This window comes from Castor canadensis, chromosome 8 (assembly GCF_047511655.1).
Source record: "Castor canadensis chromosome 8, mCasCan1.hap1v2, whole genome shotgun sequence".
NCBI classification, from domain to species: Eukaryota; Metazoa; Chordata; class Mammalia; order Rodentia; family Castoridae; genus Castor; species Castor canadensis.
Window position 1 is genome coordinate 133,715,439 of NC_133393.1, and position 27,395 is coordinate 133,742,833.

The window sequence follows — 27,395 nt, forward strand, 5'->3', positions numbered from 1 at the left end:
TATTCTTCTAATAAATGAAAAAATTCTTTTGAACAAGATTAGAGTCACCTCGGGCATGGGAAATCTGTTATTTTAGTGTCTCTGTTAAGATACTTACCCCTTGTCATGGGGATAGTAAAGTCAGAGTGACCATATGAAAGGAAAATCATCTTTCTATCTTAGGAAGGAAATGTATGTTCATGAGGAAACAATCTTATGTTTTGATTGTGCTTCACTAATCTATAGAAATCTACTTTTGAGAACTGAATTGAAGCTAGATTAGCTTTTAGGATGACATTATTAGATGGCCTATTTCCAACTTAAGTCCAATAAAATTAGGGACTCATACCTAAATATTATTGGTTTCCTACATAATAGTAATATGTTCAATGTTACAAAAAATTAAAACAATAAAAAAAAATTAAAAAACTAACCTTCAAGAAATTATGATCTAATTATAAAAAAAAAAAAAAAAAGACTAAAATTTTAGGCTTAAAAATCAACCACCTCCTAAACTCCTAATCCATTCCTGTCCCCAACCCTGGACAAATGAAAATAAAGGGTGAAAAAAATACTTTAGAATTTCTCTTACTTTCTGGTAAAGCATGTATTCTTGGTCCCAGACTTCGAAAGTATACATGTTTCATTGCCTCTTCTGCAGAAACCCTTTTCTTAGATTCATACTGTGAAGAAGCAGAGAACTGCTGTTGAGGATATGTAGCAATAATAATGTCAGCCCAAAATCTCTAAAATACGGCTAGATCTTAAAATTTTAGATTACATGATATCTAAATTGAGGAAAAAGTAAAATATTCAACCTTTGCTGTTATGTTTCTTTAAGAACATCAAAGGATTGGTGGAAGTGTACCCAATGTCTTCATGGCAGACATTCTTAATTACTTAATCAACACTCACTGCCCTTAATGATACAACCTAGATTTGTTCAAGGTGTTAATGCTCCCAACTCTGACAGATGACTCATGAGTCATGACTCTTCTAAATTTAGGTTAATTATGAAAATCTTGCTCCCCAATTCCCAGCCTCTCTTACAATTAATGTTCTGGTCAATGAGACTTGGGAAGAAGTCTTTGCATGGGTTTTTGCAAAAGCCTTTGCTTTCAATATATAAAAGGGCTAATGTGTCTGGTACCACTTTTATCCTCTCTCTCCTTCCTGCTTTGGAGAAAACATGAGTGGTATTTGGAGGTGGAGCATCATGTAAGGCATTAAGTAAAAAAAAAAAAAAGAGAGAACATGAATTACAGAAAAGACGGCCTTATGTGCCTGAAGCATGATCACTACTACCATAAATAATCTTCATAGTCATTAGTAATACTTGAGGGAGGTATTATTGATCCCATTATCCATGAGGATATTAAAGCTTAACTACCCATTTAACAATTATAAAATGTAACTTACCTGAAGAAATTTTGTTATCAACTCAATTCCTTCAGAGTCTAACCTAGAAATAAAAAACAAATAGCAATTTATTCTTTTATCTTAGCTAACAGAAATGTTTCTGATAAACTATTTTCTAAATGTTTTCACTTGCTAAATTTAAGTGCCCTAAAATAGCTATTCTGTTGCCTTCAAACAGACTCAAATCGCTTTTAGTCTTAGAAGACTTATCTTGCCATTCACTTGAGAACAAACCATATATAACTGGGCTTTGATTCATACTTTCAATAGCCAAGAAAAATTTATTAAACCTACAGAATTTTTTTTGTCAGCTTTCTATTTCAAAAAAGATATTCTCTATTACTGGTAAAATTTAAGTAATGCATCAGTTTTTAGTGTTCCAATGAAGGTAAATACACAGGAGCACCATTGTTGTATCATGTAAGAAAACACAAGAGACAGTGACTCCAAAATGTTACCACTGTGGTTCAAGATAAACACAGAGACAAGTTAGTTAAGAAATTTGTACAGGATAATCTGTTCAGCAATGGGTATTAAAAGGTGTTAATTTTAATTTAAATGTGCACAGTAACGTCATAAAACTTCACTAACAGGATTATAAAAATCAACCCTATAGTCTATAATGATAGCTATTTATAGTGATGAAATAAACCTAACTGGGAGTAGTAGAGTTAGGGATTATTTTAATGGGATAATCTCTTGATCAGAAAGTACAATTATGAATAAAGAACTATTTTCCCCTGACAGCTGTCAGTGGGTCCTGTGAATGCTGCAGCCTAGACAATCTCCAGACTCCTTCAGTCCTCTGTAGTTTGTCATTCTGGCACATATCCAGAGCTCCCTGGGCACAGACAGGCTAGGTACTAAGGTCATAGAGAATCTGCTTCAACAAAGAGCTTTAACCTTCTACGCTGAACATTACCAACAGCAAGCACTATATAAATGATAAAAAATACGACTTTACACTAGTTTACAGAGACACAAAAAAGTTCAACATATTATTATTCTTTCTAAGAAAGTCTAGTTGAGAATGATATCAGTTGCTATAGTAACAATAAGAACCCAAACTCATATACTTTTACAATATTTTTAGTGTCAGAGCTGCTTTGCAATTCCTTCCCTCACTTCAGAATAAATGGAAGCCGATCAAGTGTGTTATGTTGTAAACAATGTGACTGGCTTTTGATTAAAACAGACAATGTCCTTATTTGGTATTTTGGTGCTTAAAAAAATTTTTTTTAACGAAAGATGGAAAAATGCAGTCAAAGGGGTTAGGGTTAGATGTTCTGTGTTACTTCCCACAAATACAATACATTCTACAAGTAAAAATATTCTGACTCAAATTTTAATGGGAGTCTTTGATCTGGGGGTAGGTGTGAAAACAACTTTTAACTGAATTGCTAATATTTAGGACATTGTATTTTGTTGAGGGGTCAGAAACACAAATTATGACAGTAACACTGACCAAAATGTTGATGGGTTATTTAGTGTCAGACTCAAGATTTTACTTGTAACACAGGTTTCTGTTACAGCAGTTCTGTAGAAAGCAAAACAAATTTTATTATGATCTTTATAATCAATGGCTTCTTTCTGGGAAATGGATCTATCTACATAAACTCCAGAATTATAATACATGCACTCTATGTTAATTTCATTTACAGATCAATTCTATATATACTTTGATGATTCTTAGTCACTGAATTATAAAATTAATATGCCAAAGGGAGAAGTTTAAATTAAATCTCAAAATATTTAAGAATAGTGTGTATTATTATCTCCATGTCCTGAACATTTACTGTGGCAAATACTCAAAAGATTGAAAGGAAGAAAAAAATACCTGGGAGCATGATTAATTAGAGGCTGTGGTTTATATTTTGGAAAATTGTAGTTCTTGAATTCATCATTTGAAGAAACACCTGGCCAGGTTTCCTGAGACGGAGTTCCTGAATTAAAAAAATAAATTTATATACTTATAAGTATATGGAAAAATTCACATATATTTTAAATGTACATACAGACATATATAGACATAACTAAAAAATGTCTTAAGAGAACAATTTATATTTAGATGATTATTTCTTTGTAGTGTTAGGGATGGAATCCAAGGCCTTGTGTATTCTAGGCAAGCACTCAAACACTGGGTCACATCACTAGCCTTAAATGACTTAACTATTTTAACTGAAATTAAAATGCTATAAGTTGTAAATATGTATGGATTCTTTTGAACTATATAATGATGTCACAAATATGGTGCTACCTTACTCTTTTTCTATCCAGATGACACTACCTAAGCTAGAACTATTCCTCAACAATATGCTGAAAGTAGATTTTCAGCAATATTTCCTCCTTTCATAAAATCTTGATTGCAAAGATAAAACTATGTAAATGAAAAGAAGCTACCTAGGAAGGAGGATGGAGGTTCAAGGCTACCCCAGGCAAAAAAGTCAGCAAGACCCTGTCTCAAAACAAGCCGGTGTATTAGTACAAGCCTGTAATCCCAGCTAACTGGAAGGCAAAGGTAGAAAGATTGTGGTCCAAGACAGCTCAGGCAAAAAAAAAAACAAGACCCTATTCCAAAAACACTAAAAGCTAAAGAACTGGAGGTGTGTCTGAAATGGTAGGAGGCTCTGAGTTCAAACTCCAGCACCCTCCCCCAAAAAGAGATCTTTATAATAAATAAGCCAATTGTAGTTCTTATACATAATAGCTGGGTATGTTATAGAGATAATCTCCCCACCGCCAGCACTACACATATGCTAAGCAACTGCTCTACCTCTTGAGCCATGCCCCTATTTTGTTTGTATTCTGTTTTCAAGATGGTGTCTCACTAACTTTGCCAGGGCTGACTTGGAACTTCTAGTCAACTGCTGGTGTAAATCACTGGAAAAAGATTTTTTTCTATTACCTAGTAGTCGGAAAATTAAGTGCAGCTCATCTTCCACAGTCGAGCCTGGAAATAGAGGTCTTCCAGAAGCCATCTCAAAGAAAATGCAACCAACACCCCTTTAAAATACATCATAAAAAAAAAAAAAAATGAGCAAACCATTTGCATATTATGAAGCACAAGAATTCTTTCCTTAAGACTGCCTCTCTGGAGAGTTTTGTACTAGCCCATTAGAAAACCTCTTTATAAAATTCCCAGCCAACTAATTTGCTAATATTTACTCAGTCTCAACTTATTCCATATTACTAATTCAGTTTTCCCACTTAAAATGTCTAGCTTTCCTTTGCATATTCCTCAAAGACTGACACAATAGCCAATAGTATTTGAAACTGTAAGTGCTTGAATTATTATCTCATAAAACCATTATACGAGCCACAATGTGGACCATGGACTGAAATGGACAAGACAGGAAGGAAAAAAACCAATTCATGAGACTATTATGGTAATCTGGGAGATGGTGGTACTAAAACAGTGGGTAACATGGACAGAGAAGCAAAATGATTCAAAACTTTTTGGTGCAGGAAGATAGAATATGTAGGTTCAGGGTGAGGTATATTTGTTTATGTGTGTATGCATAAGAGAAGGAAATGAAGCTCAATGAATAAGCACTGACATCTAGTATATATACTTGTATACATCTTGTGTGCATACAAATAAAACAGTACTGTCATCAAAAGGCTTACAACCTAATAAATCTGGCAAATCTAAATAAAATTTAATTTTACATATTAAAATGCTATATAGAGCAAAATGACAACTGCTATGAAAAACAATGTGGTGGTTACTCAAAAAATTAAAAACAGAATTACTGTACTCCTAGGTATATACCCAGAAGAGCTGAAAGAAGGGTCTTGATTTGTATACCCATGATCATAGCAGCATTGTTTATAATAGCTAAAAGATGGAAGAAACTCAAGTACCCACCAATGGACAAATGGGCAAACAAAATATGGCATATACACACAATGTTCAACCTTATAAAGGAAGGAATTTGTGACACATGACATTATAAACCTTGAAGGCATTATCTAAGCAAAATGTGCTGAAATAAGACAATACTGTGACTACACTTATGCAAGGTAGTTGGAATAGTCAAATTAATAGACATAAAGGCAGAATGAAGGTGTGGCTCAAGTGGCAGAGCATCTCCTAGCAAGCATGAGGCCCTGAGTTCAAACCCCAGGTCAAAAAAAAAAAAGGTGTAATACTGATTGCCAGGGACCAGAGAAGTGGGTAGAACAAGGAGATGTTGCTGTTAATGGATATAGAATCTCCGTTTTGAAAGATGAAAAATGTTCTGAAGATGGATGATAGAGATAGTTGTACAAAATGTAAATGCTTAATTGTCTCAGAACTACACACTTAAAGTTGGTTAAAATAGTAAATATTTTACCAAATTTTTAAAGAGAAAAATGTCCTACAAAATAGACCAAAAAAAGGAGTAAATAGATGACTTATCACTGCTAAAAAGTATACACAGTAAATGGACTACAGTTCAGATGAAAGAATTGCCACCAAAGACTAGGGTTGGTATTCAGGAAAGGATTTATGGAAAGCTGTGTTCTGAAAGTTACTAGGTATGGCAATGCATTAAAGAAGGACAACAGGCATACCTTATGGATGGAATGGCATGAACCCCAAGAGTAAAGGTGGGAGAACATAGACTATTTTGAGGGTACAGTGAATTTGGCTAAAAGGGAATACTGACATTGAAAAATAATCTGAAACATGGTAGTTTATCTTAGGGAAATCCTTAAGCATCAGATTGAGGAAGAATACTTTATCCTATAGATAATGAATGATTAACAATAAAGGTGCTTCGGAAGAGGAGAGTCACGAGAAAAGTGGTGTGTGAGCAAGGTGGCTACAATATTCTGATTATTTTCAGATTAAATTAGGTTAGATTTTGGTACGTTAAATGATAGTAAAAATTTTTGTTTTAAATTACAATGTGACAGATACTCTTCTGAGTGTTTTTTTTTTTTTTAATGTATGAACTCTGTATCTATAGTACTTTAGTTAGTGCTACTCTTCCCATCTCCTTAAATGAGGAAACTAAAGCACAGGTCAGTAGTTTGGACAAAATTATTATATAGTTAAAAGTGGTAGAACTGATGTTTAAACCTAGTAGTCTTACTCCCACACCAGAACTCTTAATCACCATTTATACTGTAGCTCTTTAAAATAATACCTCCTTGAAAATCAATACCTATCAGTATGCTGTGTTAACTGCTACCCTCTTTCAAAATCAGAAATGGCAATAACATCTGTATATATTTACCACATGTCAATCTGAGTTGAATACTCTGAGGAACCAAGAAGTACATCAGGTGGCCGATACCACAGTGTGACAACTTCATTTGAGTAGGTTTTTGTGGGAACTGACTTGGCTCTGGCTAATCCTTTATAGGGAAAAGAAAACAAAGAATTAAATATATTGAGATCCATTAAGAGTATAATGGATTTCTCGGCTCCTATTCTTACCATGGCTGCATTCAAAAGGATGTATGGAGATGGCTATTCCTTAACTTCAACAAAATTACTTTTACAAATTTTTCTGAGTGCATGTAGTCTTGGGCCAGTTAAGCCTTTTGTAATTTAATTAAGTATAATTAATTGTACAGATTAAGCTTACTTATATGTGTGTGAATGTACCTGGTACAGTGTCTAGGTTAATCTAAACTTAAGATGATTTCCTTTTGTTCATGAGTCATGATGTCTAAATTATTTCCTCAGTAAAGTCAATCCAGAATAGGCCAATGACAGTTAAGATACAATTTCACTTTTAAGCTGATTCCAACATTCATTTGCTATACCATTTATTAAAAACCCTCAAGTCCTTGGTCTATGATGCAGCTGAATTTCACTGACAATTTTCTTATGGAAATAATTTGGTGACCATTTCTAAGGAACAAGTTACAATGTTCTCTGTACCCTCTTTTCAGGTTTTAAGTCATACAGATAATTTCAGGATAAGGCAGACCTCACTGCTTTTGAATATTATTAACTGCTGTGAACAATGCAAAACATTTGCCATTTCTTTGTCAATTTAATATGGATTATCTGGAAGTAAAGGCTAGAGTTTACAGCCTTATCTTTGTTACTAGCACAAGAGTCATTACTGCTAAGCCTCTAAATTCCCACCACCTGAAGAAGCAACTTTAAAAGCAATCTGAATATATATTTTTATCATATGTTTTATTTCAAGTAACAAGAGAGTTTACACTGAGATTGTTGTTATATGTAACTTTTTGTAGGTCAAAATATCAAGAAAAATGTAACTTAAAACTTCATTAAATTGTATTAAATCACATAAATGATATCAAAAATTTACATAATTAGGCAATAGTCACACCATTTTAGTTTACTATAATGGCTAATAGGTGTAACTGCAACAATCTTGACATTTATATTTAATTACAAATTGTATTCTTGCATCCCAACTTGTTAGAGTAAGTCTAACACATTCTTTTTCTATAAATTTTGGTAATTAGCAAAATGGAGGGTAGCTTTCTGATTTTTTTTCCCAATATTCAGAATGGGTTATATGGAGACAAAGGACAAGGCTATAACTTGCTTATGCTATTAACTTACACCATCAAGGCAAACTGCCCGCTATAGTTTCCTCAGTGCCTTACTCTCCTCAAAAAAAATCTGAACTAAAATGCTTGTCTAAAAAACAAAATAAGCACCTGCTTCACAGTCAGAATTTCAGTACTGGCATGAAATGGAATAAACAATTTCTCCCAAATTAACTAAATGTGATACAGTGTCATACAAGCCATTTTCTATCGTTCATGAAGATGTCCATTTATATTAGAAGTTCCTAGACCTCTGAATTTTATTGACCACAGGAAATGGGTAAAATTTTCAAAAGGATCAAGAACAATTTAAGGGTTTGAAGACATAGCTCACTGGTACAGAGCACCTGCTTACCATGTGCAAGGCCCTGGAATTGATCCCCAAGGCAAAAACAAAAACAAAATAACTTATACAAACTCAAAGTTCAAGGATTCCCATTACTTGAAAACATATGTATTATTTATTATACAATCAACAAAAATATCAACAATTACAGCAAGATAGACAAGTTGATTATATTATCTCACAGACTAATCAGAACCTCTTTTTGGCCTATGGGAAGATAATATTTGCTTGGTTTTCTTTGTAGGAGTAGGAGCAAAATTTGAAGTACTCCTAGTTTTCCTGGATAAAAGGAGATTTTTTAATGGCCCTTGACATTCCTATTGCATTGTGAATGTCTACTCAGGGTTTCCCTGCCACTGACATTCATTTTGAAATTAGGGCAAAGAGCAGAAAATGCAGCTTGGCAAAGAAAGAGGAGGAGAGAGGAGGATGGGGTCAATTATAAGGGAAATAACAACATAAACTATGCCGTCCCAACTGTATGATATATGTAAGCTTATGCAAACAACTTAAACTTCTCATTTAAACATATGTGGCTCACTCATTTCCTTTTTAAGGAATACAAATGAAAATTTACCTTTCAAACAAAGGGAAGTATTAAGTGAACAAAAGTATAGGAATTGCCAGAACATTTTGCCATTTAATAATAATGAATTTTTAGTCTGTTGATAATAGTATAATATCAGAAACTCATATTTATGAAATTTAATGAAAGTCCCAAAAGCAAAACTATCATAATTTATGAAAAATTATAAATGGTAGATATAGAAAACTGCTTTTAAAAAACAAGTTCTTTTTAGAGTATTCAAACTCTGAGGGTATGTATACAAAACATTCAGTTACTCTATAAAGTTTCTCCAATATAAAAACAATTTACTTGCCAGAAGCAAAAAGAAGCATGTAATTGTATTTTACTTTCAGATCATTTGAAATCAGATTAGCTAAGGGATACAGATAAATCGCTACCAGCTAAATTACTGAGCATATAATAAAAAAGAGACAACAGTGGCTTGCATATTAAGTGAACCCTTTTCAGATGTGGCTTCTGAACTCAATGATCTTGGAAGGAATCTTATACTTTTAAAAATTATTAAGGGCCCAAAGTACTTTTATTTGTATAGATTATTACTGATATTTACATTTATTAAGTTAAAATTTAAGAAAAGTTTAAAAATATTTATTCATTAAAAATACCAGTCATACGCTAGCATGAGCAATATTTCTATGAAAAATATTTTTTAATCAAAACAAAAATTAGTAAGATTGGCTTTGTTTTACATTAAACAGTCTACTTTAATAGAAGACAGCTGGACTCCACATTTGTTTCTGCATTCAATCTGTTGTGATATGTTGCTTTGATATATCTATCACAATATATGTATCACAGCATATCAAATACATATTGTTATATATCAAGAGACTCAATCTCCCACAGATAAGAAGTTGAAAGAGGAAGCCGGGTACTGTGATCCTAGGCAGAGATCAGGAAGGTTGCACTTTGAAGCCAGCTGTGGTAAATAATTCACAAGACCCTATCTTGAAAAAACCATACTGCAAAACATTGGGCTGGTGGAGTGGCTCAAGGTAAACACCTTCAGTTCAAGCCCCAGAACCTCAAAAAAAAAACAAAGAGACCTTTTCCTATAAATATGGATAGTCTTAGGGCTGGTGGAGTGGCTCAAGCGGTAGAGCACCTGCCTAGCAAGTGTGAGGTCCTGAGTTCAAACCCCAGTGCCACCAATAAAAAAAAAAAAATAAGGATAGTCTTCTTTGATATGTTAGAATGTGTATTTTTTTAAGTTATGTGGCAACTGCAATTACATCGATGAAGTTCTTACACTTCTGTTAAAATTCATTGTTCTATCTTATACTTTAAATGGATCTTTACCCATGCATGATTCTATACTATGCATTGGTAATTTGGAAAATACTGATTCTTTGAATTACATATTACAAGTATTTATATACTTCGTCAGAATATCAAAAAATTATGTTAGTATCACCACTGATCTCATCAGAAAAGTCTCTACGTATTGGGAAGCTATTAAGCTCAAAGTAGCAGATCTAAACTCTCAAAATCTACTTTTTTCTTGTCTAAAAACTTGAGTTTTACTACTGGCAAAAAATACTTTTAGTTGTTTTTCTTAAAATCAATCTGTCTTCATTCATTTTCAAGAAAATGTCTGCCAAACATGTAAGTCTGAAAAACCATTTTTTTCAAATAAAAATTGTGTTCCTTGGCAAACAAAAGGGGGGGTGGGGGAGAGCTAGTTCAATTTGCACCCAAATAATCACATGAACATTTTTCCCTGAGGTAACTACAGTATTTCTTTATGCAATAAATGGGTTTTATATGTTATTTTTATCACAAAAAAGTCTTATACTCAGGAACAGAGATTTAATAAAATTAACAAATTTTACTGCTGCATCAAATACCTTGTTAAGTATACTGACATTTTTTTGCCTAAAAATGTGTAGTGGTAAAGAATATAATGATATACTTTGGTGGCACTGCCTTGTCATATACTAAGAAAATAGTAGGTTTACCTCTAACTGCTTTTGGATCATCAGTGGAAATAACATCACAATGAAAAAGGCAAATAATGCTTAATGTAATTTTGATGATGTATTTTGCCTTTAGAAGACCCTGAAAGAGTCTCAGGAGCCCTAGGTGTCTATGGATGTAACTGAAAACCGATGACTTTAGAATTTAAACTACCCACCAAAATTCTGTCAAGTATCTTATTCTGTGGGCTACAATTTCCAAACTCACATAAAAGTGATGACACAATGTGACAATGGTTGTTCTTTTAAACTTAGCCACCTGGAAGTATTTTTAAACATCTCATCATTCCATACCGAAATCTGCTAGCTTTAATTCTCCTTTTTCATTAATGAGGAGGTTCTGTGGTTTCAAGTCTCGATGCAACACCTTTCTTCTATGACAATATGCCAAACCTCGTAGAATTTGGTATAAAAACAGCTACAGAACAAATAAATGAAAATTAGTCTTATAGAAAAAGAGACATACTTTGGTATGAGCATAAATTATGCTAAGCAAAAAAGTAACTAATCTAGAATAGTAAAAGAAAAAGCAAGCAATTATATCCATTTAGGACAAAGCCTTTTCCTTTTATAGCTGTTTTCTGAATTTTATAGTTATTTGAAGTATCCACCTAATTTTTAGACTAATAATATCTATAAAAATAAATACTATAAATAAAATTTTCCTTAGTAGTAACATTTCAGTTATTAGAGAAAAATAATAAACATATCCTTACAAATTTATAGGCATACAAAGGCTTACAAGTTTGATTATAAAATTCTGCCATAACAACTAACCAACTCCTGCCATTTATTTTCCTTCTTGCAAAATACAAACACATAATCACAAACAAACAATACTGATTTGGGGCAATATCTTTAAAATAAGGCATCAGTATTGATAGCTTTATAGAAAACCTATGGTATCAAAGAGTAATGCTGTATAGCTCTGGTAAATTACTTCACATAAAAATAATCTAACCATCTTCCATCATCCACCTCCTGGGTACTTTAGTTTCAACAACTCCTACTCACTCTTCAAAATATGCTGTGCTTCAGAAAGGGGCAATGGTATAATAGTGCTCTGAAAAATTCTGAAAAAAGCAACTCCTGTAAGGCTAACGATAGAGGGTTTTTTTTTTTTTTGTGGATTTTGGTGGAAAGAAGGATGTTGAACACATCTTAATTCTTTGGGGTTAGCAAAAAATGCACCTCAAGTACCAAGGATTCAGATACCTTCAGTTCACTTCTAGGTGAAAACAGGCCATCAGAACATAAGAATAAGCCAAAGCAGCAGACGAATGAATGACATGAGTAAATTAAAAGCAGTCAAGTCTGTAGATTCTACATATTTATGTGAACAAAAGTATAAAATTAATATTTCAATATATCCCTGTTGCACTGTATGCTTGGAAAATATAATGCAATTCTGACGAATAATGCTTTCTAACTTCTAGCTATGTAGAACTGACTTAAAAGATATAAACTTCTCAAGCCTTGTCAAATTGTGATAATTAGGGATTTTATTTTCTTTCCAAATTGTCACTAATATAAACACAGGGGGAAAAATTTTAAATCCAGAAAGGCACATACAAATGACATTCATAACACCATGCAAAAGTAAATGTAAAATACAGTAAAAACAATCATTGTAGAATGTATATAGAAATACATTCAAAGCCCTGATCTAAAATTCTTAGCAATGTGTTATCCATATGTTCTGAGCTTTCTTTTAGTAACAGAAACTGGCTCTTCTTTATATCCACCACACTTACTATTTAAAAGAAAAAGTTTAAAGTTACTACCTAGAGAATTAGAAATGTTTCTAATATACAGATGGGACAGCCTATTTCCAAAATATTTCCTGATAAACTGCTGACTGAGTTTGGATAAATATATCTTTGAAGTGTACCACTCAGGTGAGAGAAATCTATGGTGAACACAATACCAAATGCTTTTACTCAACTAATAACTTCTGGGTTTCATGTGACAATGATTATAACAGCAAACTTCTCCTGTATTACTTGAATTCATAGACATGTATTTTTAGCATGGCATTCATGATATCCATAAACGTATTAGATTAGACCCCTGAAAAATTGTTATATTATAATTAAATAACATCTTAAATATATTAGGGGATTTCATTATTTAGAGGAAGGAGTTCTTTCACAGAATACATCCATAATTTAAATTTATTTTAAATGTTTTTTGTTTTAAAACAGAATATACTTGTATATGCATTTTGCATGTAGGAGAATTAATTGAAATGTGAAAGAAAATGTCAAAAGTAATTTTTAGAGGACTTTTAAAATGAAGAAGTGATTCTACAAAATGATCTGATCCTAAGAAAGCTACAGTACATAGAAACTGAATAAATACGCTCGGAAGAAAACGATCTATTTAACATAGCAAGTGGAAAATACTGAGGCATGGTTACGAGGCTGGCATATTTCGCGGCGCAGTGTAGTTCACCGTGCGTTAGGTGGAGTTTAAAATCACTGAAACACACCTTTACGTTGTGCATGCTCATGATGTTACCACAGTCATCCATGTACTGTTTCAGGTCTTTATCCTGAAAAACCAAAAACCAGTATTTACCATGAAATGCACAGTTTTCAGAATGCATGGCTGATTCACTTAGTCACATTTAATTTTTAAAAAGTCGTTTTTCAACGGAAAAAAGTACAAGATGCACCATACATATAATTTAATTAAATACCAGTAACTAAACAGTAACATCCCTGAGGCTGTTAAAAGGTCCAATTTGCTATTTTATGAAAACAAAATCAAACACAGAATTTTTATAAATGCTTACCAGATATTCAAAGACCAGAGTCAAAGACTTATCTGTGTGAACAATGTCATGTAAGGTTACTATATTTGCATGTTTTAAATCCTTTAATAGTGAAACTGAAAAACAGAACAGAAAGTCAGTTACTTAGCCTGTGGTAGTCAGTCTTTATAACAACCTGAAGTAATTTTGGCATATATAAAATTCTTCTAAGTTTAAAACAGCAATTCACCAAGGGGACTGGTAGTATACTTTTTCCGTTATGGTTTTAAATTTGGCATTATAATATGTAAAATTATCTCCAAAATTACAAATTCTTAATCTTCTGATTTTTTTCTGTAATGTTAATTTTTTTCTGTAATTTAGATATAAAGTACAAGGTACCTTTTCTTTATCCACATTAATCAGTGGCCTCAAACCATTTCTGAATAATCCAACTTTTTATATAAAATGATACATGATATAAATATTTACATTAATTTATGCAGCTAACTTACAGTTACCATGTACCAATATATACCATTTCCCTAGGTCAAATATTTGCTAGTTCAGTGATTTTTAATGAGTTCATACTACTACATTATAAAATATACAATAATAAAATTCCTTTTAATTGAATATTTTGATTTTAAAAGTTAACTTTCTTAAGGTCTAATTATATCTTATATCTTCCAAGTCACTTATTATTTCTTTATCTAAGTTCTTTTATTTATTAAAAATATACTCTGATATGGGTTTGGTTTTAAAAGGCTCTACAAAAATATTATACCTTCTCTTATAGCTGTACAGGGTGCACCTTCTTCATGTTCCAATCGGATCTCTTTTAATGCCACCAAATTCTCTGTCAATTTACTTCTTCCTTTATATACTGTTGCATATGTGCCCTATAAAATATATTTTTGAAAGACACATAAGAAACATCATGAGTCTATCTAACACCATCTATATAATAAAGAGACCCCTAACTGAATTTCTAACTTCTAAGCATATTAAATTCTATCTTGCCTAGAAAATTTCAGTGATCAGCATTAATTTTTCTTATAGCAAAGAAAACTTTCAGTACCATATGCAGTGATTCAAAAGTATAAAAGTAACAGTATTCAACTTGCTTTTTGTGCATTGTTTCAGATTAACAATTGGATCAACAGTTTTAAAATTAAAAGTGCTTAACCAACCAATGGTGGGTGACACTAAGCACACTTAATGAAAACATGATTACATTATTAAATCACAAAAAAATTTTACCAATGTTTCCAGAATTTTCAGAATATTTGTACATTAACCTTTGTTTTAAAAATTAGCATCCTGAAAGCATCCTTATTAAATAAATCTATTATTTTCTTTACCTTTTTTTTATTGAATAAGGTAGGTTGTTTCTAAATTAGTAGTACTACTATAGAAGCAAGTTCAAGAAAACCAAAGTTTTAAGAATTTCCTTATTCTTCAATGAAACGTGTTTTTCTCTCTAAACATAGTATTCTCATTTTTCACAAGTTTGAACTCATGTAATTTTCCCATATGACAACATAGACAGCACACTGCCAGAGACTAACAAGGAGATGCCTATTTTGCTACCAAGAAAACACAGTATTTGTGCTTCAATAAAGGATTCCATGTCTGTTGAAAAAATACTCACTTCCTGTCAAACTGATGGGATAATTTCAAGGATTAAAGTGGTTTATTCCTTCTAATTTTCTGTTGTCTTTTCACAACAAGTTATATAATCTTTTAGACAAAACTGTCTATAATCTTTTTTGAGGGTTGGCAAAAACTGTAGACAAACAGAGCTTAGATGGCAAACTAGGAAAAAAAAGGTCTTTTTATTTTTTGAAATGTGTATTTACTCACCTCTCCAAGCTTTTCCAATTTGATATAGGTTTCCATTTTCCCAAACCCAATTTCTGACTGAAAGCAAACAATTATAATTTTAGCATTTAGTCATAACATTTCAATGTTCTACCCTCAACTTCTAAAATTCTCCTCCTCAAGAGTGTCTAATAATAGAAAAACTCTACAATGAGTTGTTAAACATCTAACAAGTTTTAAAACATTCCTCATGGTGAAACATTAAAAGGTTCAAAAACATCAAAGTTCATATGTAAAACTGTTGACCTACTTTATATATAATTAGCTAATATTCTACTATGAGCATTTTGTTTTAAGACTTCTGTCTTAACACAATGATATATGTATCATTATTTCCACATGGAAAAAAATCACATATCCAACAGTACCTAATTCAGTTTTGGTAAACTAAAACTTTGGTCACAGGTGACATGTGTGACTGAAAAACTGTACTCTCTTTCATACTTGTTCTCTCTCTCTTTTGTACATGTATATGATGTATGTCATGAAAAAATTAAATTAGAAAAATAAGGTTTATATAACATCTACTTGGTATTATCTTCTACATGACTCAGTATTAAGTCCTTGCTTTCTACTATCAAAACTGTACAGAATAATAAAATTATAATAGACAACACTTCCCAAATAAAAGTGAGGTATTAAATTTCACTATGGAAAATATGGTAAACAGCCCACCATCTGGTACATGACAGTCTGATTCTGCAAGCTAATTGCCAAGGTCACAGAACTATGACCTTGGCATACAGGTGTTTAAATTCACAAATCCAGAATTTGTATTTCTGCCATAAATTTTAAGTCCTGTTGGCATCCTTTACAGAGGGAGAAAAAAAAACCCCACTGCACTAAATAAATGGAAACTAGCATGATCAAAATAATGAATATTCCTGAAAAAAATTAAAATGTCAACAACGAAAGGTACATGGGAAAATGACTGTAAGCTAGGAACTTTTTCTTCTCAGAGTTAGGGAAATTTCCTTACTCATTTTTTTCTAATGATTAACAGTATGCCCTTAAAATAAGTCAACTTATTTTGGTCCAACGGTGACCATGACAAAAATGTTGAGGTTTGCTTTAAAGTTTTGTAAGTGTACTATTGACTACAAATTAATGGCTGTAAAGTCAAAAATGTTTTAGAGATTACTATATCATATCCAATAAATAATGAACAAAATGTAAGGGATGCATCAAAAATTTAACATTCCAAAGAATCATTTTTCAAAGAATGAAATTTAGTGACATTATTAAAATATGCTGAAAATCTGTTTTAGAAAACTAAAATAATGATGGGTTGGAGTAATTAATTGCACTTTTCAAAACAGCCAGTAGAGAAGATTCTGAATATTTCTCACATAAAAATAACAAACATTTTAAATGACAGATGTCAATTACTCAGATCATTACACATTGTATGCATGTATTGAAATATCACACTGTACTTAATATACATAATTATGTGCCAATCAAATATATATCTACAAAATAAATATTATCCTGTAATTATGAAGTTAAAAAAATTGATAATCTTTTATAAAATAAACAGACTACTGAATTCCACCCATGCAAGCAGGAAGAGAACTCAAAGAAAAGGCAGAGTTAACTAGTGAGCTAGTTAGATACTAATTCAAAGAATAAAGCATATTGCCCATCCCCCATTTTAATAATTTCAATCTTAAGGATTTAATGATTACATCCAAACAGCACTTACTGAATCTTTAAATGTTTTATCTGCTGAACATGACAAGATTCTCCTAAAGAAATTATTCAAGGACAGAGGACAAAGCTCATTTATTCGACTTTTACCAAGCACAATGCTAGGTGCTAAACATACAATGAAGAAGACAGATAGGATACCCACTTTCATGAGTTTATGATCTAGACTGAATTCTACATTACCTTAGAATATTTTTAAAAATTAAAGTCATTTAAAAGTTAGAAATGGCACAATATGCTTTATAATCTAATATGAAAACTCCCTTAATTTCCAGACAAGTGAAGATCTTTTTTTTTCCTGCTATTTCATTGTTCTAAGAAAATCTTTCACTTTTTGGCTTCATTGCTTCAAGAAAATCCCTCACTTTTTGGTAGCCTCAAGCAAGTCTTGTTCAGATTGCTCCTCTAGCAAAAGCACAATAATATTTAAAATAATGTATAAAAAATAAATCATAACTTATATAAGGTCCTCCTAATAACTTAGCTTAACTTGAAAGTGGTAGCAAGCATTATGAAAGATTTCTAGCTTACTTTGGATCTAGCAACATAATTACTGCATTACAGTTATAAAGATGTGTTAACATACTAGATATGCAGTTGTTATTTGGCTTTAAAATAGGTGAAGTATATGCAGAAGTTCTATAGATGCCATGTTAAATAAGAGTATTTATATGAGAAACAATGGGGGCAGAGGGAGGTTCTTTTCAAATCCACATCCCTCTCAAGAATTACTGTGTTACTGTAACTGACAGCAATGGGTTTTATCCCTTAGACATGTGGGGGCAGAAAAGAGATTGACAGCCTCTATTCTACTTACAAAAATTGTTGTTACCATCCTCATGATACTCCCTAATCCTATACTTAAGATACCAAAAGTAAGTTGTGTATGGACTTTGAACCTTATTTCCATACCCCATGTTTATTATTTTGAGAAATATCATGAGTTGCTACTCTGTTTTCACACCTACCATTATATCCTAGATGACTACATTTGATCTATATTAGTAAAGCCAAGGAATAAAGATTCTAAACACTCACTGAGAAAGAGTAAACTCTTAAAATGTACATAATCTATAATTTTAATGAGACAAATTTTCACATAAACCTCATTTTACAAGTGTTGCATTTAAATTTCATAAAACTTCTACTGGGTATGCCATTATTGTAAGTGCAATGAAGCTGTGATGAATTCTGACTATCTGCATATAGGCTGTTCTACTAACAGTTATATTAAGAGAATATTTCATTTCTTATCAACCACAAATGCCTATTAAACAGCAGTACTTCACGAATTAAATAACCAGATTTTAACATGAGATATGATGAATAAATGTAATGTGGTATCCTTGGTGGGTTCCTGGAACAGAATAAGGGTATTAACGAAAAGCTATCAAAATTTGAAAAAAAATGTAGTTTAGTTAACAGCGATGGACCAATGGTAGTTCCTCAGTTGTGACAAATGTACTAAAGTAAATATTAAATATTAATAACAAAGGTATCTGAAAAGTCACCTTTTCAGTTACAAAGTCATTATCTTTGTAATGTTTCTGAAAATCTAAAACTAAGTAGTTTGTTCAACAGAAGGTCATTGAGAAGGATTAAGTTAAGAAAGGGAAACTGAATATAAGAATGTAGAGGGAACCTAACTAAGAAAGCACATTGTAAGCATATATGGAAAAGTCACAATGAATCCCCCAATACAGCTAATACACACTAATAAAAATGTATTTGAAAAAAAAGAGTGTAGAGTTAAAAAAAAAAAGTATCCTTAGAAGACAGAACAGGAAGAACATCTCAATATAAAAGATGGAAAGAACAGAATAAGTATAGTAAGACTTAACTCAGAAAATAAGGGAATTTCTGGCTCATGGCTTCTAAGGAGAAGAGTTCTCCTTACGTAGAGTAAAAGGGAAGGAGTTAATTATAGCAAGACAGTAGGATAGACAGGCAATACTAAGAATCTATTTGAGGCTGATAACCATGAATTTACAGTAAAATCCAGTCAGCCTTCCCTATGACTCTCTCCAGCAAAAATGAATTCTATGACTTATTTCTTAACTTCTATTCAACTAAAGGTCTCCTTATTACATATTCCTAATGGATAATATGGAAAAAAGTGAAAATTTTATACTTTAAGAAAGGAAAGGGTAAATTTTTATATTTTAACTTAATAGATGAAGAGTATATTATCCATGGAAATATGAACTCTATTACAGGTAAAGAATATTTGTCTTTTCCCAGCTGCTTTCACCCATTCCTAACCTTAAACATTCTTCACACATAAACCCTAAGATTCAGATTTCTATAATGAACTGACCTCCTTAAAAAAAAAAATTTACTTTTCAGGTATATGAAGAAAATTTTATCTACAGAGACATGAATTCATACACATATGAAAAACAATTTTCTTTTTCCAACTCCCTTTCCATCTATCCCTAACTTTCACATGTCTCCCCTCCACTGTTCACCTTCAAATATAAACCTAGGCTAGAGATGTTTATTTCAGAGAATAATTTTTCTAATATATTTTTAAATGTGCTTCATTTAGTTAGGTAGGTGAATAATGAAATGGATGCACCAATAGAAACCAAAGCACAGATAGAATGATTAATCTGAAACCCTGAAGTAATTTCATAATCAAAACACAAGGGAGGGAGGTAGAAACAGGCAACCATGATAAAAATTCCAATCACTGAACACCGTTTTTCTTAATTTCACGTAGACTGCAAAAGATAGCTCTTGGATGACTGCATGGTGAGAGCTGGGGATGTAGTCTGGAGTACCTGCCTAGCATATGGGCCCTGGGTTTGAGCCCTCAGCACAGCAAAAAGAAAAAGAATTGTGTAGTGGCTAAATTACACTTTTATTCCCAGTTATATTTGAAATATAACTTCAAATTTTACCTTAAGTACAAATCTTTAATAAAAATTGATATCAAAGAATATTTTTGACCAGAAAACAAAGTGACAAAATTATTTCAATAAAAATGTTTTAAGCAATGATACTAAAATCAAGTTGGTGTTACACTTTACCATCTTATATACTGGTAAGTGTTACTGTGCCCAAAAAAAAAAACAGAATAAAGTAATTTTAATCTTTAGGATAGCTAATAAAAACAGAAGTTTTTGGTGAATAAAAAATTCCATGGCATGTGAACAAGAGCACTAACAACTGCTAACAACCCAGAAATCAACATCAGTTACCGGACACTAGGTCTTATTTTCTCTCTACATGATCCCTAGGGTCTACATTCTTTCTGTTTCTAATATGACACATTATCCCTAATTTTGAATAAATTCCTAATTCATCTCCATCACTCTAGTCTCTCTCCCTCTAATTCACTGTTTACACTTTTCCTAAAAGTATCATTTGAAACAAAAATGTGATCATGTCAGCTCTTGTTCAAATAAATACTTTTGATATACTATCATTACATGAGATAAAGTCCAGACTTCTTGACCTGACATCTAAGGTTTTTTAAACCTCTGGATCCATCTGATTTGTTCAAGATTATTTTTATCTTATTCCCTGTTTACCTGTCATATGAGCTGGGTAAGTTTCCCAAACTAACATAAATATTCCTATTTCTGGGTTTTAGTATAGAATATCAAGAGCCCTCTGCTTAAAACACTCTTCACTCATAACCCATTTTCAACTTGACAAATTCCTTCTCATCCTAGGATCAGCTAGAACACTACATCTTGTGTAAGCTTGTGATTTGCTGACATTTTACTTGCTGTCTCCTATTCTGCTGTTCCACAGGACTATAATCTATAATCTCTAGTACAGGACTACAGTCATCTACAAGAGATGTTCACATACACAATCATGTGAATTTATGTAAAGGGTGACAGTGTGACAGGGAAAGGTATTCTTTCAATAATAACTGCTAGGACAATTGATACCTACTAGGAGATACCACTGGGAAAAAATAAAACCAGTAGAAAGGAGACAACAGACTTTGTCAGTTAATTCACATCTAAATGACCAACAAATATATTAAAAAGTGTTCAAACTTAGTCATCAAAAAAAAAATGTAATAAGAGAAAAGCTAAATTTTTTAACACATAAAAATCAGCAAAAAGAGGAATCAGAAATATACTCTGATGACAGAAGTATAAACTGGTGCAACCACCTTGAAAAACTGTTTTGACAGTTTCTAGGGAAGGTGAACATATACATACTATATGATCTGACAATTCTACTCCCAGGTTTATGCTAACCAATAAACATGCACAGGAATGCTGATAGAAGCACTATTTGATAATAGTGAAATAGTTTCAATTAGCAGGCACTGGAATACTAAAAAGAAGCCAAATGTGCATCAAAAGGGGAACGGATAAAGCATAAAACACTCAAAAACAAAGTACAATATTCTTATGTAATGTAATACCACACAATGAGAACAAATGAACTATAACTACATGCAACAACATAGATCAAATTCACAAACCTAACAATGAGCAAAATAAACCAACCATAAAAATATATATCGTATAGTTTCATACATATGGGGATACATGTTGTAAAATACATTTAAACTTTGTATAAACTTCAATATATTTGCATTAAATGCATTTTAATAAACTTACATATTCATAATTACACAAAGTTCAAAAGATTAAATAAGAATAATCAGAAGAGAGAGCCAGGTATAGTGGTACATGCTCATAATCTCAGCACTCAGGACACTGAGGGCAAAAAAGTCATGAGTTCCAAGCAAGCCTGGGCTACACAGAAAGACTGTGTCTCAAAAAAAAAAAAAAAAAAAACCCAGAAAAGAATATTAATCATTCATGAATAATATAAAAGGTCCAGATACAAAAACATACCATAAAAACAATATAATCCGAATGGTATGACACATGTTGGTATTAGAAGGCAAGGGATTATGGCTACAGTTGAGACAATGAGAGTTATTAAGTGAAGAGAAAGGTAACAGAAAGATTTCTGAAACTTTCATTGATCTCTCTGGATATTGGTTAGACAGATATGTTAACACACAAATATTTATTGAATTGTATGAAGGTTGGGTACTTCACTGCATATCTACTATATATGGATATATGTTAATATATCTAGCAAATATAGCACATTTATCTAGTGCATATATCTAGCAAATATTCTGTACATCTAGCATTTATCAGTAAAATTTACCAAAAAATAAAATACAGTTTAAATCTTGTTCCAAATTGCATGTATCTTATGGCTTCCAATAAACTCTTAAGAATGGTAAATGATATAATCCAGAAGGTAATGTAGTAAAATTTTAGCTATTCAAAACTTATATATATAAATTAATTTAAGGGCTGGGGTGGTATAACTACATGGTAGAGCACTGTCTGCAAATGTCTGGGTTCTATCCCAACACTACAAAAAAAAAAAAAAAAGAGAGAGACTAAATGTTTACATCCAGAAAATCAAGCAAGCAGATCTGATGGTGTAGGTTATAGGTACAGGAAACCAAAAACTTACTAAGGAAGCTCGACGAGACCTTCGGCTCATTGGTTGATCAAATGGTGGGCTACTGATTTGCAGCTTTTCAAGATAGCCATCAGGTATTCTGATATCTGCAGGCAGGGATAACCGCTTATTTAAATCCTTTAAAAAGAAAAAAAAAGTATAGTCAAGAGATTAGCCTTTTGAACTGAGCTCTAACGCATTATTTTTTAGTGATAAATAACTGAAGTTTTATTGCAGCTGCAAAGTTGCCCATATTGATTATATGTAATATATTGGAGGCAAATGTATTTATAGTATGGAAAGGTATATACAATGCAATTTTACAGAAAAATTTTTTTAAAAGAACTTGGTTATATCTGAGTCTTTTCACTGACAAATTTAACTTGGAATTTACTGTGAAATTATTATATCATACACTCAGAAAAAGCAGACTACCACAAAATAGGGTCAATTTAAATAACTAAACAAGAAGATACTATATAATATTGTATGCAAAATGGTGAGAGAATTAAAATATTTTCTTCTTGCAGTTAGTGGAAAAAATAAAAGGCATTTCAATTTCATTTAGTTATAGAATATGAGCTAGAGAAACCTGAGAAGGGCTATTGTCTTATCATCACATTAATAAATGTAAATTGTGTACAAAGAAATCCCTCCTATTCATAATAGTAGTCAAGCTATGACACAGAACAGAGATATATATAGTAACTATATAAATAACTACCAAGAAATGTAAGACTTAAGTATTGATACATCCATGTTCTCAAATGATAAGACAAACCAATGAAATGATGCTGGTTTTTACATTATTATTATTACTTTGTATGTGCAGTGCTAGGGATCACTTGAACCTAGGGCCTTGTGCTCTACCACTGAGCTACTTCCCTGGACCTCAGTATATTAATTTTACAGAATCTGAAGCAACTCCCCATAAGACTGTTTTTGGAGCAAAACAAAATGCCCAATATTCATCTAGAAGAATAAATGAACAAAAAAAAATTCAAAGACAGTCTAAAATAAATAAGAGTACAGAATTCCCTCAACTTACTATGGGATAAACCCATTTTAAGTTATTTTAAGTTGAAAATTCATTTAAGCAGGAAGCATAGACCAGCCTGAGAAAAATTAGTGAGACCCTGTATCAGTTCAAGGCCCAAGGTACAGCAAAAAAATAAATAAGTAAATGAAACAAAAAAATTCATTTAAAACATCTAATTTACTGAACATCCTAGCTTAGCAACACAGTATAGTGTAGAAGATTCGTTTCTCAATCCCCTGACTACATGGCTGCCTGGGACCTGAGGCACTGCAGCCAAGCACCACAAAAGAGTACTGTACTGCACATTTCTATCCCAGGAAAAGGTTAAAATTCAAAACTGATGTACAGTTTCTACTAAGCGCATATCAATTTTGCACCACTATAAAGTTCAAAATCACCAGTCACACCACAGGAAGTCAGGTTAATCTGTATGTATGTGCAAAGGAGAGGAATAAAGAAAGAAGTCTTGGGGGTGGGGGCGTGGCTCAATTGGTAGAGCATTTGCGTAGCAAGCACAAAGCCTTGAGTTCAATCCCAATACCATCAAACAAAGAAAGGGGGAGAGAAGAGGAGAAGGAGGGGAGGGGAGGGGAGAGGAGAGGAGGAAAGAGGAGGAGAGGAGACAAGAGGAGAAAAGAGAAGAGCTCAGATATTTAAAAAAAAAAAACTATAAAAAGAATGCAATCTACAGTGTGTCACCTTTGGGAGAAAAAATGTAACTACTCTTTGAACGTCTAACTACATGCTCTAATACTAACACATTTTAAACATATAATAAAGGAAATCATGTAAAATGAAAAAAATAAGGAACATTTTAATTAGTATTAAGATACATATATTACACAGGTATCAAGCTGATACTAAGAGTTGACTGTTAATTTATCATTTAGAAAACTGATATTGTTTTCCTTAACTCATTCAAAAAGCAATCTTTTAACAATGAAAATGTAACTGACCAACAGGACACATGCTCGAAGAATCTAAACAGCAATGACAAAAGTGATACAACTTTTATTTAAAACATGTTCAGCATGGTGGTGCAAACCTATAATCCCACCAATTGGTAGGGTAAGGCAGGAAGATACTCAAATTAATAATAAAACAAAATGAAATTTCAACATTTTTGCAGAAAACTATTTTTAATCTATAGTACATATTGAAATGATACCAGTCATATCAACTTCTGTCCTCAAGGGTGTAACGTTGATGAAGAAAAGCAAATCTTTTATTCTTTTACATGTGGTATAGGAATGTATAGGTACAATGAACCACAAAACAAGTAATACTCAAAGCAAGGAAGAAAGTGGGGTCTACTTTATTTATATCTCTTAAAATTTTAAGGTATGTATAAAATATGAAGTACCCAGATGAATCTCAAAAAGATAAAATATTTTCTGCAAAGAAGACATTACTAATGTACCATTTTATATTTCTGGAATTTTAAAAAAGGTCACTTTTCCATAACAGGAAATATAATACAGCGTTTTATGGAATGTGAACAACTATAATTAATGTGTATTTGCCTTGAAATAGTAATTAGAAAAAATACACTCACACACTACAAGTGACTAGTGTAAAAACACCAGCTCACTTTTAAGTGTCATATGCCATTATAAAATGTTTCAAATGGGCATTAATTTGCTTAATGTGTGTGTGTGCTTGTTAGACACACACACACACACACACAGAAATATATTTACATTTTGAAAAATGATTACCTCCATTGAGATCCGTCTATGTATACGATTTCTGAGACAAACACCTGTAGGTGACTGGACTTCATCAGATGATGTCCCAGAAGCTTGGTCACTCTCACCATCTGATCCCATTTTTAGATTTTCATGAACAATATCTAGATCAAAAAATGAGATATCATTTATGCTTAAAAAAAAAAAGTGTATTATAGGACTGGGGCACAGCTCATGGTAGTGTTCACTTAGCATGCACCAGGCCCTATATTCAATCCTCAATACTACAAAAAAAAAAGGTACATTAAATCGTACTTACTATATTATATAATTTATTAACAGTACAGGCAAAATATACAGTTAACATGCAAAAATCACAGCATTGAAAGCCGTTTACATTCTGAAGGCATAGGTATGCAATTAATAGATCAAAACATAACTGAAAAGTCTTACAACGATAGTAAGACATCCTTTTACACTCATAAGATTATGAAAGGACAGCATTCAAATTATTATCATGAGTTGAATAAAATTCTAGACTGCATAGACTACTTGAGGAATGAGTCTCATTTTCCAGATCTCAGAACTTGAAAGATTAACTGACTTTCAAAAGGTTACACAGCTTAGATGCAAAATTGGCACAGAAAACAGGTCTTATACCTCTTATTTAGTTTAATAATCTTTCCATAAAATAATATATTATCGGGTCTACAGACAAATCAAGCTAGTCCATTAGATATGCTTTTAAAAACTAGCCCTTCCCCCTCACACACAGTGCCAAAGATAAAACAATTCAGCTCAGGAATGAGCTTGGCATGGTGGCTCACACCTGTAATCTCAGCACTCAGCAGACTGCAGCAGGAGGTCTGGAGATTAAAAGCTACAGAGCAAGTTACAAGTCAATCTGGGCTAAAAAAGCAAGCCATTTCTCAAAAATTAATTCATTCATTTATTCAAATACTATTCAATGAATTATCTACTTGGTACCAGAACTATAAAAACAAGTTTATGACTTCTCAAAAGGTTAAAAAAAATTGCTGACAGCAAAACACTTTCACATTACAATATAAAGTGGATTATGGCATATGTTTTAAATAGAGATAAAAGTTAAATGGAAGTCAAGGAGAGAGAGAATAATTCTATCTAGGAATATTAAAAACAAACTTATGGCCAGCACAGTGGTGCACACCTACAATTCCAGCACTTGGAAGGCTGAGGCAGGAGGATTCCAAGTGTGAGACCAGCCTGGGCTACCTAGGGAGAACCTGTCTCAAATAAATTTAAATAACTAAACAAACAACCCACACACCCCAACTTATATACTTACCTGTTTCTATATTTGTACTTGCCTGTCATTCTCTAATTCATCTAGTAAATGTAGCCCACTAGAAATAAATGTGAGATCTTGAACTCATCTCCTTTCTCTAGTCCCCTTCATGTAATGACTGATTCCTCAAATGGCATCGTGTTGTTTCATGCTGCAGCGTCTCCAACAGTCTTCAAAACTATGCTCATGTGTCATGATCAGTGAGGTCTTTGCCAATCTCAGACACAACTGACTACTATTCCTTACCCGTGCACTTAATAGCACTTTTTGGTTCCTGTGATTTTATACCACACTATGGGGTCCCTGGGGACAAGATTTGGCTTACTCAGTTTTGAATTCTCAGAACTTAGCAAAATGCCTGACTGAGAAGATTCTAAACATTCAATAAATAGAATATTAACTAAAAATCAAAGAATGGATTAAATAATTGGACTATTTTTCAAATGAAATGTTATATGAAGTATTAATGTGCAAAATATTTGAAAATAATATTCTATGTGTATAAATTAAACTTTTTACTTTTGATTTTTTTATTTGCAGTACTGGGGTTTGAACTCAAGGCTTTGAACTTGCTAAGGAGGCACTCTACCACTTGAGCCACACCCAGCTCAAATTTAAACTTTTAATGAATAATTTTTACTTACAAAAATAAGAGAAGTGCTTAGATTAAAAACTGAACTCAAGGGTCTCATATC

At 32.3% G+C, this 27,395-nt stretch overlaps 1 protein-coding gene across 3 annotated transcripts in view; it reads right to left on the bottom strand.

Moving 5' to 3' along the window:
• Nucleotides 1-27,395, bottom strand: part of Cdk17 (cyclin dependent kinase 17) — a 113,434-nt gene that overhangs the window by 21,588 nt on the left and 64,451 nt on the right. For all 3 annotated transcript variants that reach the window (XM_020182993.2, XM_020182994.2, XM_074084167.1), the window contains exons 4-15: nt 25,404-25,537; nt 22,659-22,784; nt 15,456-15,512; nt 14,377-14,491; nt 13,632-13,726; nt 13,326-13,388; nt 11,129-11,252; nt 6,624-6,744; nt 4,304-4,401; nt 3,236-3,341; nt 1,399-1,441; nt 572-662 (exon numbers count right to left, since the gene is read on the bottom strand). In XM_020182993.2, the coding sequence (XP_020038582.1) occupies nt 572-662; nt 1,399-1,441; nt 3,236-3,341; nt 4,304-4,401; nt 6,624-6,744; nt 11,129-11,252; nt 13,326-13,388; nt 13,632-13,726; nt 14,377-14,491; nt 15,456-15,512; nt 22,659-22,784; nt 25,404-25,537 (1,173 nt within the window). The remainder of the gene's footprint in view (nt 1-571; nt 663-1,398; nt 1,442-3,235; nt 3,342-4,303; nt 4,402-6,623; nt 6,745-11,128; nt 11,253-13,325; nt 13,389-13,631; nt 13,727-14,376; nt 14,492-15,455; nt 15,513-22,658; nt 22,785-25,403; nt 25,538-27,395) is intronic.